At 39.4% G+C, this 19,691-nt stretch overlaps 1 protein-coding gene across 14 annotated transcripts in view; it reads left to right on the top strand.

Annotated features, from left to right (window-relative positions):
• The window catches only part of EML5 (EMAP like 5), a 183,087-nt gene that overhangs the window by 158,107 nt on the left and 5,289 nt on the right, over positions 1-19,691 (top strand). For 7 of the 14 annotated variants that reach the window (XR_005363659.1, XM_038545507.1, XM_038545503.1 and 4 more), the window contains 8 exons: positions 2,275-2,295; positions 10,892-11,065; positions 11,756-11,964; positions 14,216-14,373; positions 15,831-15,945; positions 16,838-17,026; positions 17,201-17,373; positions 19,268-19,430. Coding sequence is in view for 11 of the 14 variants with exons in the window: in XM_038545507.1 (XP_038401435.1) it covers positions 2,275-2,295; positions 10,892-11,065; positions 11,756-11,964; positions 14,216-14,373; positions 15,831-15,945; positions 16,838-17,026; positions 17,201-17,373; positions 19,268-19,430 (1,202 nt within the window). In the remaining 3 variants the exon portion in view is untranslated. Of the gene's footprint in view, positions 1-2,274; positions 2,296-10,891; positions 11,066-11,755; positions 11,965-13,466; positions 13,608-14,215; positions 14,404-15,830; positions 15,951-16,837; positions 17,027-17,200; positions 17,374-19,267; positions 19,431-19,691 lie in introns of those variants that run through there. The other 7 variants (XM_038545504.1, XR_005363660.1, XR_005363661.1 and 4 more) reach the window with 7 other exon arrangements.

Genomic DNA, 19,691 nt, shown 5'->3' with positions numbered 1-19,691 from the left:
CTCTGCCTCTCTCTGTGAGTCTCTCATGAATAAATAAATAAAATCTTTAAAAAAAATAAAGCAGAAAGGAAGAATTTGAGGAAGAAGTGGTAAATAAGGGGGAGCCAAGAAGTAAGTAAACTGACAGAGACACAACATCTGTGGCACCTGGCTTGAGCCAGAAAGAAGAGAGAAGCTGAGTGCCCATGCTGGTAAATCTTTCTGCCTTTTTCCTTTCTTTGCTATTGATCTAAGTTGTCAACTGTTTTAAAACCACTTGCTGTCTTCTTTTAGCTCTTTAGAAAACTTAAAAGCCATAACTCTATAAGCAAAATGACAGGATAGTAGGTCTGTTTAGAACATATCTGCCAATAGTGATCACTGTGAATACTACACAATAGATTTGGTCAGTCAGAACTTCGTAACTCTGGTGTACTTGGTAAAAATGATTGATGTCATCGAGTTTGCTGGATCTTGGTGTAGGTCTCAGTGGCTCAGCCACTTTCCAGGTGTCCTTTTCTTCTTGGAAAGGATAATTTATGCTTTTAATATCTTCATTTTTCATACAAGTACTAAATTGATCAGTCAGAAAATTGTCTGGGTTGCTTAGTTCTGCAGATAAACCACAAAGACCCTTGTATTCCTTCTTTCTATAAATTTTTCTATTTTTAAAAAGAAATAGACTGATACTTCATGCATTACATACAAAAGATTCTAATCTTTGAGTGTAAATGGATAGGTCTAGACCTTTTTTTTGCACTAAATTTTTAAAAATTAAAGTCTTATTTTTTTCTCTGCACAAAAAAAAATGAGATTATATTACCGTTTTGGTCACGAAAGAGCCTAGTTTAGTGCCTCTTGGCATAGAGTTATTTTTTACTGAGTTAAATTCATTTACTCAGCAAACTTATTGAGCATGTGCCATGCACAAGGCATTATTCTAGATGCTGGAGATCCAAGCAGCTTACCAAAAAAGGATAAAATCTCTGTGTAAATGGAATTTGCATATGAATATGATTCTAGAAGGCAAGATTCTTCCATGTCCCAGCTTTGCTCCTTTTCTTTCCCCCTCTCTCCCTTTGTTAAGCAATTTTGTTTAATAGTGCTGTAGTTTTCTCTCTTTTTTTTTTTAAGATTTTATTTATTTATTCATGAGAGACACACAGAGAAAGAGAGAGAGGTAGAGACACAGGCAGAGGGAGAAGCAGGCTCCATGCAGGGAGCCCAATGCAGGACTCCATCCTGGGTCTCCAGGATCAGGCCCTGGGCTGAAAGCGGCACTAAACTGCTGAGCCACTCGGGCCACCCTTGTAGTTTTCTCTTTTGATTAAGAAATATGGTCACAAATATAATCTTTCATGAACTTTGACCCTGTTCTCCTTTTTTTTTATTGAGATATAAATGACATGTAACATAGTTTCAGGTGTACAACTTAATGATTTGTATTTTGTTTTATTTTGAAAAGCAACTCTTTTCAAAATGAAATGTGGAATCGCTAATTATCCTCCACTCTCTGTCCTTCCAAGTCAAAGTCCAGGTGAATTTTAGATCATATATGCAGCCCAATGTCTTGCCCCGCTATACTCTTCCACAGAATAAATACAGAAAATTTTTACTGACGGCTAATGAATTATAAGATAGACTGAAGAGAAGACCGAAGAGTGAGGGACTTTTTCTCTTCTAAATCCAAAGAGAAATGAATCAGTAGTTAGTTTGCCTGCCAAGCTTGTATAATACCTGCAAGACTCAAAACACTGCCTAAAATGTTTATGGCTCTCTTTGTTCAAAATCATATAGGTCACAGAGGAAATATTTGCTTTTGTGGCATTTTAGCCAGTTACATGCAAACTTTTTTTTCCCTTGGCTAGAATCTTGGACTCTTAGGACCAAGCAGAGATGCATTAAAACTTCAGTCTATTAACAAGGCATTTTGTAAACTAAAACAAGAGTTGTATCATTTAAATAATGTCAATATATTATCTTTAAGTTGTTCAAATTTCAAGTAAAAAAATTAAAAAATAAAATAAAATTTCAAGTCAGTCATCAAATACAAAGAAAATAGTTTTTTATCCAAAGAATGAAAGATCCTATACATGAAATTTTAATATATATGTGTAATTGAAGCAAATGGCTTCACTTACAGTTTACTCAATTTAACATAAGATTCATTTTGCATATGACTATGATATGTTATATAAAAATTATTTTGTGATAATCGAATTTTTATAAATTTTACTTTTTTAAGTATTTGTGTTATTTATGGAGGATTATTTTTCTGCTGCTTTTCCATTTTAGGTGATTTGGCAGACATGTCAGGTAAGGAAAATTCATCATTTTCTGTTCTACTTATATTGTTTACTAATGATAGCCCAAATTTTTATAGAATCATAAGATACTTGAAACTATTTTAGAAAAATGCATCATTTTAACATCATGATACTGAGCCCTATCTGCAATAACAATAGTAATTGTTTATCTTTAAAACTAATATACTTTGACCTTTTTAGTATACCAGCAGCACTATTGTAAGTACTTTACATGTATTACTTATTTAATTATTGAAAGAATCCTTCACGGTAGGTAATCACTTGCTAATACCATATAGCTGCTAAGAGTGCAAATGGGAGTAAATTAATCTTAAATATGAATCAATAGATTGTATTGCCTAAAAGCAAAATTTTTGTTATTTTTACATATCATTACATTTATTACACAGTAGATCAATAGATCACTTAAAGATTTAAAAATAACTTTCTCTTATCCTGACCATAGTTTTGTGATTCTAAAAAGCTGCTAGATAATGTGTGCATTGTTTTTAGGTATTCAGTAGGCTTTTTCAACCCAATTTTCAGTTTACATAATATAGTAAAAATAGCAGTTTAATGCAAAAATATTTCCCCATGATTTGTATCTATCTCTCTCTCCTCCAGGATAAAGTTTCATTTTGTAATTTAATTGTTAAACTACAAATTTATCTGATACAACAGGGAATCTTTTTGCTCCCTTGGTTATGTTCAAGAGCATGGGTTGGCAGACTATAGCCCTTGGGCCAAATCTGGCCCACTGTCTGTTTTTGTATAGCCCATGAGCTAGGTATAGTTTTTACTAAGTTAGACAGTTGGGAGAAATCAAAAGAAAAACTCAGAGCACATGAAAATCATATGAAATTCAAATTTCAGTCTCCATAGATAAAGTTCTATTAGACACAGCCAGACTCATTCCGTGTGGTTTGTGGCAGCTTTTTGTGCTCCAGCAGTGTGGAGAGACTGCATGAGAGGCACACAAGATGCTCTCATTGCTTTGCCCTGCTGCTCAACACACCTAGAGTGCAGTGATGCCGTTATAACTTGGGAGGTTTCAAGCTACACCACAGCCTTGTGTTTTGCTGTTTAACCAGTGTATATCCATCGGGTCAAAACAAGGCAAAAAGGGAAAGCGGACTTTGAAAGTCACACTTTTAAGGCACAGTAAAATGTGGATTATATTGTTATCCAATTAACGTGGTAAACATGTTTGTCATGCATTGACACGGTAGCTGTGCTAAGAGAATACAATATATGTTAATATTTTCACACTAAGCTTTATCACAGGATTCCCAGCTCACAGGAAACCAACAGTCAGAAAAAAATTAAAAATTTAAAAGAATATTTGTGAGATTATCTCATCATACCAGAATTTCTTGACAAAAACAAAAAATAAAATAAGCTTGCAACCAGAGTTTCTGAATGGCTCATTTGTTAGTCAAGGGAAGCTGTTTACTGGCTATGAGTAATTAGATTATTTTTGAGGGATCCCTGGGTGGCGCAGCGGTTTAGCGCCTGCCTTTGGCCCAGGGCGCGATCCTGGAGACCGGGGATCGAATCCCACATCGGGCTCCCGGTGCCTGGAGCCTGCTTCTCCCTCTGCCTATGTCTCTTCCTCTCTCTCTCTCTGTGTGACTATCATAAATAAATAAATAAATAATTTAAAATAAATAAATAATTTTTTATTGCAGTGAACACATGTCCAAAGAAAATAAACTTGTTTAAAACTATTAGCTTTCTGGTAAGAATTGTTGCTAAAAGAGTTGAGGGTATTGGGAACAGCCTCAGTCAATTAAAAACAAGACCCCCAACAAGGCCGATAACGCTGAATGGTTTCCCGTAGTTCCTGACACATTGACATATGATATCGCTAACTTAAGGAATCTGTGCCTTTGAAGTGACTGAAGACTTGGCCTCTATGAACAACTACAAAAGATAATATTTTCAGAGAAGTTAAGAAAACATTAATTCAGGACAATCTGAAGTGGAATCTGCTAAGATACATGACAACTGATGGTGGTGGAAATACATGTGGAGCTGGAGCAGAGAAAGGAATAGTTGGTTACATGTTCAAAGCTGGTGGAAATTTGAGGTGTTTAAAGCCTGTGGTTATTTGTTGTGCTATCCATCAACAGGTAGTTTTTGGAAAACATTTCAGTGTATCATGTATTAGTGACAACCTCAATTTGTCATCGAGAATCAACAGTGAATGTCATTTGTTCACAGAGATTTAACCCACATGAGTTCCATGAATTTATTTTAGACATAGAAGCTGAGTATCCTGACTTGTCCTATCCTACAGCAGTTTAGTGGTTTAGTAATAGCATTATTGCAATTTTAGGAGCTAGAGCCAAGACTGAAATTTTTCTGAATGAGAAAAGTAGTGCTGTCCATCTCTGAATGGCCTTGAAAATTAGTTTTTTGCTACAGACTTAGTAATGTTTCTTAATGAATTCCACCTGAAATTACAAGGAAACTACAATCACTGTAACAACTGGAAGTTACAATTCCAGTGAAACTTACACCTACAAGAAACTCATTGATGGTGGCTAGTGTTGTAATCCCAAGTAATGCCACCCTGCATGATACAGGTCTCATGCCATCAAACTTTAGAACAAGAAGTGCAAATCCCATTTATAGCAAATGTATTTTCTGGCCTTAAACTATAGTGCCAGCAGCACTTTTCAGATCTTGATGCAAATGCAAAGAAAATGTCCATATTTCAAAAATTGGCTTAACTGAAACTGAAGAACTTGCACCTAACCTTCGGTTTATGATGATTATTCTGCAATGTAATACGTGCTAAAAGCCAGATACCAAGACAAGACCCTAAAAGAATGCTCTAAATGCTTTCCAGGTGATTGACAGTTAACATCATGTACTTGTAGATTAATATTCAAACTTGTCAGTAACTATCTACATGAGACATTTTCAAAGTTGAAATGTGTGATTTTATTATGGGCAAACATTTGCAATTGATTTTAAGGATAAAAAACTCTGACTTTTTTAAGGTTTTATTTATTTATTTATTTAACAGAGAGAGAGAGAGGGAGATATGGCAGGCAGAGGGAGAGGGAGAGACAGGCTCCGTGATGAGCAGGGAGCTTCATGTGGGGCAGGATTCCAGGACCCTGGGATCACACCCTGAGCCGAAGGCAGAGGCTCAACCACTGAGCCCCCTGGGCGTCCCATGTTTCTGACTCTTTACAGAAAAAGTTTGCAGACCTCAGCTCCAGAGGGAGAGAGGCAATAAGTAAACTTTTAAAGCTAACGTGATCTGAGGTGGTAATATGATTTAAAAAAAAAAAAGAAAAAGATGGGATTATATTTTGAAGGTAAAGCCCAGTGGTCCTTTTGGAAGAATTGGATGTGAGGGCCTGACAGAAAGTGAAGAAGCAAGGCTGTTAATTTTTCGCTTGAGCAGCTGGCTCAGCGAGATCGGGGAATACTTACGGAGAAACAGTGGGCGGGAAGAAAGTATTCACAGACATAAAGATTAAAGGGAAGACAAGAATGGTGGGTTTGGGGGCGGGAGTGGGAAAATAAGGAAGCTCTATTTTCTTTAATAGCTGAGAGTGAGGAGATGGTGAGGAAGGTGGGAGCTAAAGTTTTGAAGTCACTTTGGAATGTGGGAATGTAATATCTATTAGAAAATATGTGATATAATCACATTTGAATACATTACATGTTTTTTGAGTAGACAGTAAGGGGATATCTTTTGTCTGACAAAGTTTTTTCCTTAGTGTACCTAAGGCAGTGCTAAGATTTTGACATTTGGTCCTTAAGAGGATTTGAAGAACGAGAACTACCCCCACCCTCATAGTTACCATTTGTCATAATAGGCAGTTGTCCATTAAGGGACTTTAGTTGGTCTTCCATGTGCCATCTGTGACAGAATATAAGGGAATTTATTAGCCCTAAGGCTGGTTGCATTTGTGGTCAGAAGAGAATTGCCAGTGCCAGTTCAAGTTATAGGCTTCTTTGCTTTCATTTAGGGGGAAAAGGATGAACACCTTTTTCAGAACCATGAGCTAAAAGTCCTTTCTTTAGTCTCATTGAGTCATTTGAAGGCCCCAAGCAAACCCTGTACTAAGAAAACACCTGGGGAATAATACCATGTGCTGATGGGCTGAGTCTGGGTCACTGAACTAAATCTCCCTGCTGGAGATGGGCAGTGGGGAATGGAGCGTGGGGGCTTGAGGGCACAGGGGATGTTATTACAAGGGGCTTAGACTAATCCTCTGAGCCGGCAGTGTCTTTCCCCTGAATCACTTGCTCTACTTACGGGAGGAATGGATTCCTGAATAGAAGTATAGCTTTATTAAGAAGGAAGGAGGTAATGAATGGTGGATATGCAGCAGAGCTGTCCACCACAGAAACTAAAGTGTGAAATACAGTTGGTGCACTTAATGGCTCATGTTAAAGTCTTGTTTTAAAATACAGTTTTTATTAGGCTGCACCAAAGGCAAGGTAAAGGACGGACAAAGAATATATCCTTTAAAACTTTGATTCTGGGATCCCTGGGTGGCGCAGCGGTTTAGCGCCTGCCTTTGGCCCAGGGCGCGATCCTGGAGACCCGGGATCAAATCCCACGTCAGGCTCCCGGTGCATGGAGCCTGCTTCTCCCTCTGCCTGTGTCTCTGCCTCTCTCTCTCTCTCTCTCTCTCTCTCTCTGTGTGACTATCATAAATAAATAAAAATTTAAAAAAATAAAATAAAATAAAACTTTGATTCTTGTAAACTCCAATTAGTAATTGAAAGAGACCTTACAGCATCTCTGTACCAGAGACTTAGAGTTTAGGAATGCTGATAAAGTCAGTGGGATTGATTTTCCAGAGAGAGCTTGATATAATAGGAGGAAGAACAGAAATGGATCCTGAAGATACCACACCTCTGTTGGCTCTGCCAGCTGTGTGTGACTTAGGGCCCGACTGACTTCATGGAAAACACATCTGCCTAGAAGTGAAGCTTAGAGGTGCACCCATTAGCTGGTGGCGCGTTGGAAAGGGAAGAGAGCGAACAGGGTCTGTGCTACTCCAGTATCATGAATGACCATTTTTGAATCATAGGAGGAAATAAAATGTACTTAATGAACATCATTTAATCTTTCTCTTAAAAAAAAAAAAAAAAGGATTCAGGACGCCTGGGTGGCTCAGCAGTTGGACATTTGCCTTCTTCCCAGTGCGTGACTCCGGGGGTCCTGGGATCAAGTCCCATATTGGGCTCCCTGCATAGAGCCTGCTTCTCCCTCTGCCTGTGTCCCTGCCTCTCTCTCTGTGTCTCTCATGAATACATAAATAAAATCTTTTTTAAAAATAAAAAATATTAAAAGATTTTATTTGAGAGAGAGAGAGAAAGCATGAGCAGGGGTAGGAGCATAGTGAGAAGCAGGATCCCACTGAGCATGGAGTTCAATCCCAAGACCCCGGGATCATGACCTGAGCTGAAGGCAGGTGCTTACCCAACTGAGCCACGAGCCACCCAGGTGCCCCCTAACTTAATCCTTCTTCAGTAAGTTAGAAAAGACGTTGAAAGTTTGCGGTGACTTAAATCTTAAATCCTGTTACTGATACAAGTTCAGAACAGTTTGGATAGTAGCAGTCCCATGACATGGTCATGGTCATGTTTTAAAACATAAATTTTACGTATATGCTCCTTACCATCTCATTTAACTTTCTATGAAAGTTTGAAAAGCTCAGTAGCTCAACTTCCTTAAGATTACTTGCTATGTAGAGTTTAAATAAATGAAGGTTTTGGTAATTTGTGATATATGAAATTTGGAGACAAAACTGAGTGATGTTTCTTGAAAATCCATTATCTACCTCATCACATTTAGGCAAATAAAGTATATGGATTGCTCAGGGTTGCTTTTTATGAACACGTAAAAGTGTTTCTGTATTATAGAAGACCTATATAATATTTATTACTGGCAAAAAATTATAGACTGCCCTAGTACATGTTTACATTTTTTTCAAGTGTTTAAGTTCTAGTTAACATAACAGTGTAATATTGGTTTCAGGAGTAGAATTTAGAGATTCATCACTTATATACAACACCCAGTGCCCATCCCAACATGTGCCTGCCTTAATCCCCACCACCCGTCTAGCATATCTCGCTCCTCACCCCCAGCGATCTTTAGTTTGTTCTCTATAGTTAAGTCTAGTATGGTTTGCCTCCCTTTTGTTTCCTTCCCAAATGTTCATTTGTTTTGTTTCTTAAATTCCACATGAGTGAAATCATATGGGATTTGTCTTTAATTTCACTAAGCATAATACTTTCTAGCTTCATCCACATTGTTAAAAATGGCAAGATTTCATTCTTTTGATGGCTAATATTCCATTGTGTATCTATACCGCATCTTCTTTATAAATTCATCTGTCAAAGGACATCTGGACTCTTTCCATAGTTCCATGGTTACTGTCAATGCTACATATTAAGTTTGCCAGTCCCTCATATTCTTTGACTTTTATATTGAATAAGGAACATTCTAATTTTAGTTCAGTACTTAAGTTATTATGTTCATTTTTACATGCACAAATACCCTATTTTATTATATGATAAACTTTTTTAGTTTATTTGAGAAAGAGAGAGAGTGCATGCACAAGCAGGGGACGGGCAGAGGGAGAGGATTCCAAGCCGAGTCCGTGCTGAGTGTGGAGCCTGGCAGGCAGTTTGATCTCAAAACCCTGAGATCATGACCCAAGCTGCAATAAAGAGCCAAATACTTAACTGACTGAGCCACCCAGGCACCCCATATGGTAAGCTTTTAAGTCTATTTCCATACAGTTTCTATTTTTTACAGTTGTAGAAATCTTTGAACAATTTTTACTTAATGACTTGAAATCCCTGGTTTAATGTATTTTAATTACTTTGAAGAGCTCTCAGATTTAACATTGTATACTATAAATTGTAGATGGTATATACAGTATAGTCTAAATTGATCACAGTATTTTCTTTGGAAACTAAATTGTCTCTATTTTGGCAATATTTGTAGCAGATTTATAATTTGAAACAAACATACTTTAGTAGTTTGATTATTTTACTAAAAGTACTTCTGTTCTGGGGCACCTGAGTGGCTCAGTCGTTAAGCATCTGCCTTTAGCTCTGATCATGATCCCCGGGTCCTGGGATAGAGCCCCACATCACGCTTCCTGCACAGTTGGGAGTCTGCGTCCCCCTCTCCTTCTGTGTTCTCTCTCTCTCTCAAATAAATAAAATCTTAAATTTTAAATAAAAGTACCTATGTTATGAAACTGAATTAGCTGCCAAATTGACTTATCTGTTCATTTTTATAGGCTGTAGTTCATGAAGAAAGGATAATACAAAGCCCTGATATTTTTACTTAGAAAATACAGATAACTGGGAAAATTTTTTTAAAGAGTAGAAATGGGCTACACAAGACGAATAGCAACAAATACAGTTTTTTAAAAGATTAGCCATTTGGGGGGCACCTGGTGGAGCATGTGACTCTTGATCTCAGGGTTGAATTCATATCCCATGTTGGGTGTAGAGATTACCTAAAAATAAAGTGTTGGGGTGCCTGGCTGGCTCAGTCAGTAGAATTTGCAATTCTTGATCTTGGGGTCATGAGTTCAAGCCCCATGTTGGGTGTAGAGCCTACTAAAACAATTTTTCTTTTAATAAAAAAAAAATCTTGAAAAATAAATAAAATAAATAAAAATAAAAGATAAGCAGTGTTATTTCTTCCCTGAAATCCTGTTTTTAAAAAACAACACTGTCTTATAAAGTGATATGAACTTAGCTTTTTACCAAATCTCTGTCTATATGGTTGAAAATTTCTTTTCATATCTATTCAGGTGAGTCCTACCCGCTGCCTTTCTCAATTTATGCTTGCTTTTCATCTCTCCTTCAAATAACATAAGATATTGAATAACATTATAACTAATGTTCAGTAACAAAGATAGCAGATAACTGAATATAATCTGATTTTTAATTATTGTATATTTGTATATTTCTCCACATAATTACATAAAGATTTAACACATGTAAAACGTGCATTATTTTTTAGTAGTTTAAGGTTTGTGATTGCCTTATTTTCTTGTTTAAGTGTTATTTTCTCAAAAGTGCAATTTGAACTATTGCCTGAATAAGTACCCTGTACTTTTTCCTTTCCTTCCTCTTTCTTTTTTTTTCTTTACTTTTATTTATTTTTTTTAATTGAGGTATAGTTGACACATTGTGTTACACAAGTTTCAGGCATATGGTATCATGACTGGACAATACGTTGTGTGCTCACCATGAGTGTGGCTGACACCTGTCACCGGCATGCCATGCCATTACAGCACCACTGACCCTGCTCCCCATGTTGTCTTTCATCCCATGATTTACTCCTAACCAGGAGCCTCTGTCTTCCACCCCTTCCCCCATCTTGTCCATCCCCCTACCACCCTACCTTCTAGCAACTATCAGCTCTTTGTGTTTATGAATCTGTTTCTTTTGGGGGGGGGGTCTTAGTTTTGAGCTATTTTTAAGTACACAGTCTTCGTTTGGTACAGACTTTTCCATGTTTCAGAAAATATGCATCAGCTACGGAAATGGAAACATTTATAATAGGCATAATACAACTTTTGGATTTTATGTTTATTTAGCTACAGCTCCTTCCATCCACATCTGGGATGCAGTGAACAAGCAGACTTTATCTATACTGAGATGCTACCATTCAAAGGGCGTGTGTTCAGTCAGCTTCAGTGCTACTGGCAAACTCTTGCTGTCTGTGGGGCTAGACCCAGAACATACTATTACCATTTGGAGATGGCAGGAAGGTAGGGTTCTTTTTTCCTTCATAATTTTTAAAAATAAGAATACTAGGGTAATGTGCATTCTCTAATATTTGCCTAAACTTGGTGATTGAAATCATTTTTCATTTCAGCCCTACACAATACACAGTACACAGTTGATGTTACTGTTGGTATGTTCCACTTTAAAAACTCAGTGAAAGAAGCTCACAAAACATAAATTAATGAAAGTTATTAATACTACACATGATTTACTGCTCTCTCTTTTCAGTAAGAAACCATATGTAAGTCTCTTTGCTAATTATTGTTTGATTTGTTATGGAGGGTAATAAGATCAGAAATGAAGTATATTGTAAGTGACAATAAAGATCAATAAGGTAATATTACTTGCACTTTAGACAAAACTCTTCAGTTATATATATAGCTGCCATAAAAAGTGAAGTTCACAGAGCCACACAGAAGAAGGTAAGCTGTGATTCCCAAAATCAAGGATGGCCCTTCTGTGATAATAAAGCTCCCATTGACACACATATCCCTTGAGAAAATATGTGAAAGGACCCTCTCCCCAGGCAGTTGTCCTGTGATTGCTGGTAGCCGTGCAAGGGACATGCCCCCTTAGAAGTATTTGGTTTTTGAACTATATGAATAACTGCTTAATCTTGTAACAATTAGCTTCCTATACTAACCTTGATAATTCTGTTGTCTCTTTTTTGTCAGGTGCCAAAATTGCCAGCAGAGCTGGTCACAACCAACGTATTTTTGTGGCAGAATTCCGACCAGATTCAGATTCCCAGTTTGTCTCTGTGGGAGTCAAACACGTGAAGTTCTGGACACTGGCCGGAAGGGCTCTTCTTAGCAAAAAAGGGCTCCTGAGCGCAGTGGAGGATGCCCGGATGCAGACCATGCTCGCTGTGGCATTTGGTGCAGTATGTCTCTTGAAATGCCTGTGCTAGTGTATCTCAGAATTACGGAAATTGGACTACTTTGGGTTTACTTACTTTAGATAGATAAGCCACCATAACCTCGTTCAGTGGCATTGGGACCCACTAATTGTTGCATACGTCCTGGTCATGCATGCTTTCACCTTCCTGTACTGATAGAAGTAATCTGATACTTTCAGAAATCTGGGAGTGGGAGAGAACATTAATGAGGGAGAAGAATTATAATGAAATATTTGAGTCTTTAGGCCATTGGCATTCTTAAAAGCCTTCCTTAATCTTGTAACTGTCACCCTAAATCTCCTAAAATTTCTGCCCTCCTGGTAGTGCCTCATAATCCTAGAGATTTGTCAGAATATGGAAAGATGAATCAAGAAATGTAATTTTCTTCTATGTAAGGTGGTACTTGGGTTTAGGATTTCCTTTTTTGCTATCATCTTAATTCACTGCTTAGCACATAGTTGGAAGTGCTCTGGGCCGGTGCACTCACCGCTCACCGAGGAGGAAAGAGAACACAGTTCCTGGCCTTCACAGGGAGTGTTCTAGAGAGAGCTGTCCCTCCCCTCCTCCATCCCATCTGGGCTGGTGGTTCACAATCCACATCTCTTTCCTCTAATACCCTGCGCCCTGGCCAGGCTTTTTAAATCCTTTGGTGCATCAGAAACCTAAGTGGATTTCCTTACTAACGTGTTTATCTGGGTACGTAATACATGAAGAAAATTATACTCTTAGAACCTTTAAGCACACATTTTTGAGGGGGGAAATATTGAAAACTTTGGTCATACCATGTCAAACTTCTATTAAACATTTTGGGCGTTCATTATATAAGATCAGTAATTCCTTTCCAGAAGAAGAACTCGCATATTCAAATGCTTCTGACATTTAATTTGTCCGTGTAGATTAACTTTCTTCATGTATAAAATTCCTTATGTAGCCAGTTGCCCATTCCCAAAAGAAAATAAACTTGAAGAGTAAAATATTAGTCATAATTCACTCATGTTTGAAGCAGCAGTGCAGTCAGAGTGTTTACTGAGATGGGTTGATGTCCAATTTAGGTCTTTTTGGGCATCTTGTTTGGCTCGGGGCCGTAAAAGAGCAAGGGAAGTAAAATACTGGTATTTACACCTGAAGCACTTACTTTCTAATTGCAGATAAGGCATGGATTATGATGCTTCCAGATGACAACTGTCATTATTGTCATCCAAATATGAAGTACAAAGAAAATACGTAAATGCTGAGGAATTTGAAGTCACATTAAATTGTTGTAGGGAGGGGCCCTGGCTAGTTCTGTCGGTAGAGCCTGGGACTCGTGATCACAGGGTCCAGAGTTCCAGCCACACATCCTGGGTAGAGACTAACTTTAAAAAAATTGTTGTAGGGAAATAAACATACCAACTATATAATATTTTCAAAAAGATTAAAGAAAATCTTTGTTTTGTTGTAATTCAAAATTTTCCTAACGCTTCTCTCCATGCTGTTTCTGGTGAAAGATCTTGTACCGGTTGCTCTAAAAGTGAAACTGAAATGGATGAAAATAGCAAATATGCAGAATTTAATTTCTCCAGTCTCCACATAAATGAACTAGATCAGAATTGCAATTCTCAGAATGATCTGAAGCTCTATTACTTTTGGTACTTATCCAATTTATCTTATTTTGTATCTCACTGACTTTGCTATTTTGATTTTAAGAAGTCATGGCAAATGTTAATTTTATATATGTAACTTCATGAATTAGTCAAATCTAAAAATTCCCACAACTTTGCTCTATTTATGGTTTTACTTTCTGTGACAAAATACTTTATCAGATCTCATGGAAAGTTATTTTCACTTCCTACCCTTCTTTGCACTCCCCATTACTAATGACTGCACATTATTCCTTGGGCAGCTGGAGGGAAGCAGCCCACAGGGACCATATAAACCAGAATGATAATATTTTAGACTTAAGGGACAGAGAGCTGAACTCCCTCAAGCTTTATCAGCGTGAAAAAGCTGATTCTTCTAGAAGTGCCAAGGCTTGTGCAAGGAGGCTAGGCCAGTGAATTTGCAGCAGAGGAGGACAGCAGGCCCTGACGAAGCCAGGCCTCGAGTTGGGGTTTTCTGGCTCCGGCCCACTGTGGCCCCAGCCTCGCCCCACCGTGCCGTCTGGGAGGTAGGCCCTGCTACAGTAGAGAATTGCGTCTGTTTCATCTCTATTTGAACTTTTGATGAGTCTGTCTCCCCCTTCCCCACTCCTTTTCAGAATAACTTGACGTTTACAGGTACCATCAGTGGAGATGTCTGTGTGTGGAAAGATCACATACTGTGTAGGATCGTGGCCAGAGCTCACAACGGGCCCGTGTTTGCCATGTACACCACCCTGCGGGACGGACTCATCGTGACCGGCGGCAAGGAAAGGCCGTGAGTCCTCCTCCTGTGCATGGCCTCACTGTGCGTGCATTTGTGCGTCGGGGGCTGCCTGGGGTTTGCAGTTCGTTATTCCAGTGTTTTCTAGGCCAGACACGTTGTCCTATCTGAACAACTTCCTCCTGTGCTTCGCCTTTATTGCCTCCTACATGCTGCCGTATTGATTATTAATTTGTGGTCCAAAGTCACTTGAAATTTTTTTTCATGTTGTGGAGAAGCCTAGACCCCAACAATCAGGCTGAGAATTTCTCCGAGGTAGTTATGGTGCAGGCAGAGAGCTGATCTTAATGTCTGTATCCTGTACAAGTATTTGCTGGAAGAATTTTGCCCTCAAACACAGGATGCACCTTGGCTGCCCTCTGTCTTGTCTTTTGTCCAAACGGACACTGATGGGCAGGGTGCCTACTGCTTGCCGCCTCAGAAGAGGACGAGGGGGTGCTACAAACTAAATGCCTTGTTTGCTTTTCCTTGAGGCAAACTTGTTACATAAAATCATGTAATACGGGATCCCTGGGTGGCGCAGCGGTTTGGCGCCTGCCTTTGGCCCAGGGCGCGATCCTGGAGACCCGGGGTCGAGTCCCACGTTGGGCTCCTGGTGCATGGAGCCTGCTTCTCCCTCTGCCTGTGTCTCTGCCTCTCTCTCTCTCTCTCTCTCTGTGTGACTATCATAAATAAATAAATAATTAATTTAAAAAAAAATCATGTAATACAAGGCTTCAAAATTTAAGTCTGAGGAAAGGCCTTTTTCTGAGTTTCGCTTTGAAAACCTCTGAGGAGCTAAATACTTAGAATAGATTTTTCTGCCAACATAGTCCTTTCCAGTAAATGTGGTGTTTCCATGTCCAAGAAGTAAGAACCTTTCCAGTCAGGATTGAGTGGAGACACATATATGAAACACAAATGTAGCAGCTCTTGTCTCCCACGTGAAGGAAGACTCTTGCGGTGCACAGGCATGTTTTTGTCCTGAGACAAAACAGTTCATCTTACAGAAAATAAAGTTGTACCCTTTTCAGTTCTTCCAAGTGAAAAACCATAAGTGGGTTGTATCCTGTCTTTTCCATATTGCTCTGGCGCTGGGGTCCCCGCAGCCCTGCAGCCCGCACCTCTCTGCGCACTTTCAGTGCGGGTTTCAGCCGTGGCTGTAGCATCTCTGATCGCATATCTAGGCTCACGTTCTCATTATCATGTTAACGCTATACATCATTTTACACATTGCCTTAATCATATGGGAGGTGGGAGCTAAATAAGATTATGCTCATGTCAGGAAAATGAAGTAAAAGTAAAGTAAAATCTGCTTAAACATGATAACTGGAATACAGTGTATCTTAAAATTGCTATAAAAAGTGAATATCATGGCCTTTTTTTTCACTATTCTGCTTATAATTCAGGATTTCAAAAATTATTTGGAATAGCTAATAACAAATGCTCCTTTTGGTTTGGGTTGTTATTAGGTCGAAAGAAGGAGGAGCAGTCAAACTGTGGGATCAGGAGCTGAGGCGATGCCGTGCTTTCAGGCTCGAGACAGGACAAGTCACTGATTGTGTTCGTTCTGTGTGCAGAGGCAAAGTAAGATGTTCCTTGAGCCATTATGGTGCAGCAGGAAGTAGAGGACAGTTATTCTTGGGGTTGTCTCACCCTTTGGAACTTGATGAAATCTAAGGATGAGTCTGCTTGCTGGCTGGCCTCTGCCTCCGCTGCTTGCCGTGTGGTCCACACCGGCACCAGGCAGACGGCAGGAAGCTGCACTTCTGCCTAAAGTCGATTTACCTCCATAGTTCTTGAATCTGCCAATTCAACTGTGGAGGGCAGAAGGAAATTTTCTTGCCAGTTGACTCATTTTGATTAGAGCAGCTATCTTTTTGTTTTCTTTTTGTTTTTTTTTGTTTTTTTTTTAAAGTACTCTACCCCCAATGTGGGGCTTAAACTCATGACCCCCGACATCGAGTCGTTTGCTCTGCCAACTGAGCCAGCCAGGCACCCCCCTCTGGTTGGTTTTGTTTTTTTTTAAACATCCGTTCCTTTAAAAAAAATTGGTTCATGCATGTACTTGCAATAAGCATATTTATAAATCATATACATGTATTACCCTCAGTCCATATATTTATTAGTCAAGCTTACCTTTATTTATACTTACTTTTTAACTAAAATCCAGTACTTCTTCCTGTATCCCAGTGCACTTACACCTCTTTGGAGATCTTCAGATAAAATAGAATCAAAGTCAAAACTTTGACTAGAAAAGTCAGGTGTATTATCTTAGAGCCTGGACTCTGACATACAGCCCAGCCCAGTGCTCCTGCAGGTTGCCTCTGGTCAAAGAAAACCACATGAGCTAATGACTGGCTTGCTACTAGATTATGCAAAGCAGAAAGTTCTCTGAAAGGAGGTCAGTAGGGTCCTTCCTGTTATTGAAAGCGATTTTGTATCACAGTAAATGTATTGGGTCCCATTTGTGTTTCAGGGCAAGATCCTAGTTGGGACAAGGAACGCTGAGATAATTGAAGTTGGAGAGAAAAATGCAGCATGTAATATCTTAGTTAATGGCCATGTGGATGGACCCATATGGGGACTGGTGACACATCCTTCCAGAGATTTTTTCCTTTCTGCTGCAGAAGATGGGACAGTGAGACTCTGGGATATTGCTGATAAAGTAGGTACAGAGTTTTCTTTCTTACAGTTATAATTTCTAAAGGAGCATGGAAGTCCTAAATTGTTAACATGTGAAGAACTATTTGAGAATTATATTGAGAATTTTGAAGAGAAACCGGTTTACTTTAAGCACTCTATTTAATGTAGTTCTCTATAACTCTTGGTTCTTACGCAGAAGATGTTAAACAAAGTGAATTTGGGACATGCTGCTCGTACCGTGTGCTACAGCCCTGAAGGGGATATGGTGGCTATTGGAATGAAAAATGGAGAATTTATTATTTTACTGGTGAGCTCTCTAAAAATATGGGGAAAGAAGAGAGACAGACGATGTGCAATCCATGATATCAGGTTAGTCAACAAATGGAATAGAATTTTTAGTATATATGTTCTTAAATGACCCAGGTTACATTTTAAAACAGGTCCTTAATGCCTGTCGCATTTAAAGACATCAGAAATTGGACCCTGAAATGTGGCTCTTTTATACTTATTTACTGCTTGCTAAAATTATCAACCCAGTGACACCAACCACAGTGCCACATGAATTCAGGGAATATCTGGAGTAAGTACCACAGAACATGTCCTTCCAAGAATATGTCCACTGTACTAAGGAGAGCCATTCATCCTGAGTTGTCAGCCTGGAAACTAAAGTTATAACCCCAGCTCTCAATGGAATATATAATCACTCATTTCGTCAGTACACGTCAGGGCACCACCCTGGTGGCTCAGTTGGGTCAAGCGTCTGACTTTGGCTCAGGTCGTGATCCTGGGGTCCTGGGATGCAGCCCCTCGTTGGGCTCCCTCAGCAGGGAGCCTGTTTCTCTCTCTCCCTCTGCCCATCCCAACTCTTTCTCAAATAAATAAAATCTTTAAAAAAAAATTAATACTCATCAAACATCTGTACCCAAGTCTGAATCAAACTAAACTTTACTTGAACCTAGGGGCACCTGGGTGGCTCAGTCGGTTAAGTGTCCAACCCTTGGTTTCAGGTCAGGTTGTATGTCAGGGCCTGGGATCCAGCCCTGCACTGGGTTCCACGCTCAGCAGGGAGTCTGCTGGAGTTTCTATCTCCCTCTGCTCCTCTCCTGCTCACTTGCTTGCTCTCTCTCGAAAATAAAATTTAAGAAGAAAAAAAAAGCGGGGATGGGGGGCACGCCTGGGTGGCTCAGCGGTTGAGTGTCTGCTTTCAGCTCAGGTCATGATTCCTGGGTCCTGGGATCGAGTCCCGCATTGGGCTTCCCATAGGGAGCCTGCTTCTTCCTGTGTCTCTGCCTCAGTGTCTCTCTCATGAATAAATAAAATCTTTTTTTTTTTTTAATTTTTATTTATTTATGATAGTCACAGAGAGAGAAAGAGAGAGAGGCAGAGACACAGGCAGAGGGAGAAGCAGGCTCCATGCACTGGGAGCCCGATGTGGGATTCGATCCCGGGTCTTCAGGATCGCGCCCTGGGCCAAAGGCAGGCGCCAAACCGCTGCGCCACCCAGGGATCCCTGAATAAATAAAATCTTAAAAAAAAAAAAACTAAACTAAAAATAAGCCCTTTCTTGATCCTTTCTGGTCCAGTGCCTAAGTTCATTGAGACAGTGGCTGCCATTTACTGAGTACTTCGGTGTGGTCAAGATCAGTTAGTGAATCCCGTTCTGTCAAAAGCTTGCACTCATTAGTAAAACTCTTTTACATATGAAACCTTCCTCAAAATTTTAATATATAAACCTCTTACAGGCCCCCAGTTTCCCTAAAGAAGCTCAACTGAATTGTCCCCTATTTCCCATGACCACAAGACACATATGTGTCTTACGATAACCTCTAAGCTTCAGGTAGTGTCCCTTCCCCTGCTAACCTGAGTTGAATGAAGCTGGTCTGTGTTTTTGCTGTGAAGATACCAGGTGTCCAGATACCAGTTTACCTACCTTGGTAAATTCGGTGTTGTGTAACTTAAGAGTTACGTATTTATTAGTAGCTTATAAGCTACTTTGAGCTTAACAAGCTCAAAACTTATTTTTAAAGAAATCAGATGTAAATTCAGGAGCTACCTAAAATTGAAGGAAAATATAAGATTTTTGTTTTATGTAACACATACTATATTCTCTCCGTATACACAATCAGCGGTGTCAGATGAATCTATGTGAGGCCAGAGCACACCCATTTTGAAAGGTGGAAGAAAGCAAGCAAGTCACTGGTCTGAAACGTTATACAATTCCATGTGATCTGATGCGTCTGTCATGTTTTTATTACCTCTCCAGATTTAGTCCAGATTCCCGGTTTCTGGCCGTTGGCTCTAGTGAGAACTCGGTGGACTTTTACGACCTAACATTGGGCCCCACCCTTAACAGAATCAGCTACTGCAGAGACATTCCCAGTTTTGTCATTCAGATGGACTTCTCTGCAGATAGCAGACATCTCCAGGTACAGTACCGACGCTATAAACCCAGTCCACACTAGGTTCCTAGACTGTCAGTGGAGGCGTTTAAAACTCCTAACTTCAACGAACTAGGGGTGGTAGAAAGGGAGGTGGGTGGGGCGACTGGGTGACGGGCACTGAGGGGGGCACTTGATGGGATGAGCACTGGGTGTTATTCTAGATGTTGGCAAATTGAACACCAATAAAAAATACATGTATATATATATAAAAAAAACCTGCTAACTTTGGGGCCTACACAGGTGGCT

Source organism: Canis lupus, chromosome 8, assembly GCF_011100685.1.
Source record: "Canis lupus familiaris isolate Mischka breed German Shepherd chromosome 8, alternate assembly UU_Cfam_GSD_1.0, whole genome shotgun sequence".
Lineage (NCBI taxonomy): Eukaryota > Metazoa > Chordata > Mammalia > Carnivora > Canidae > Canis > Canis lupus.
The sequence above is the reverse complement of the archived record's forward strand: the minus strand, read 5'-3'. Positions and strand labels throughout refer to the sequence as shown.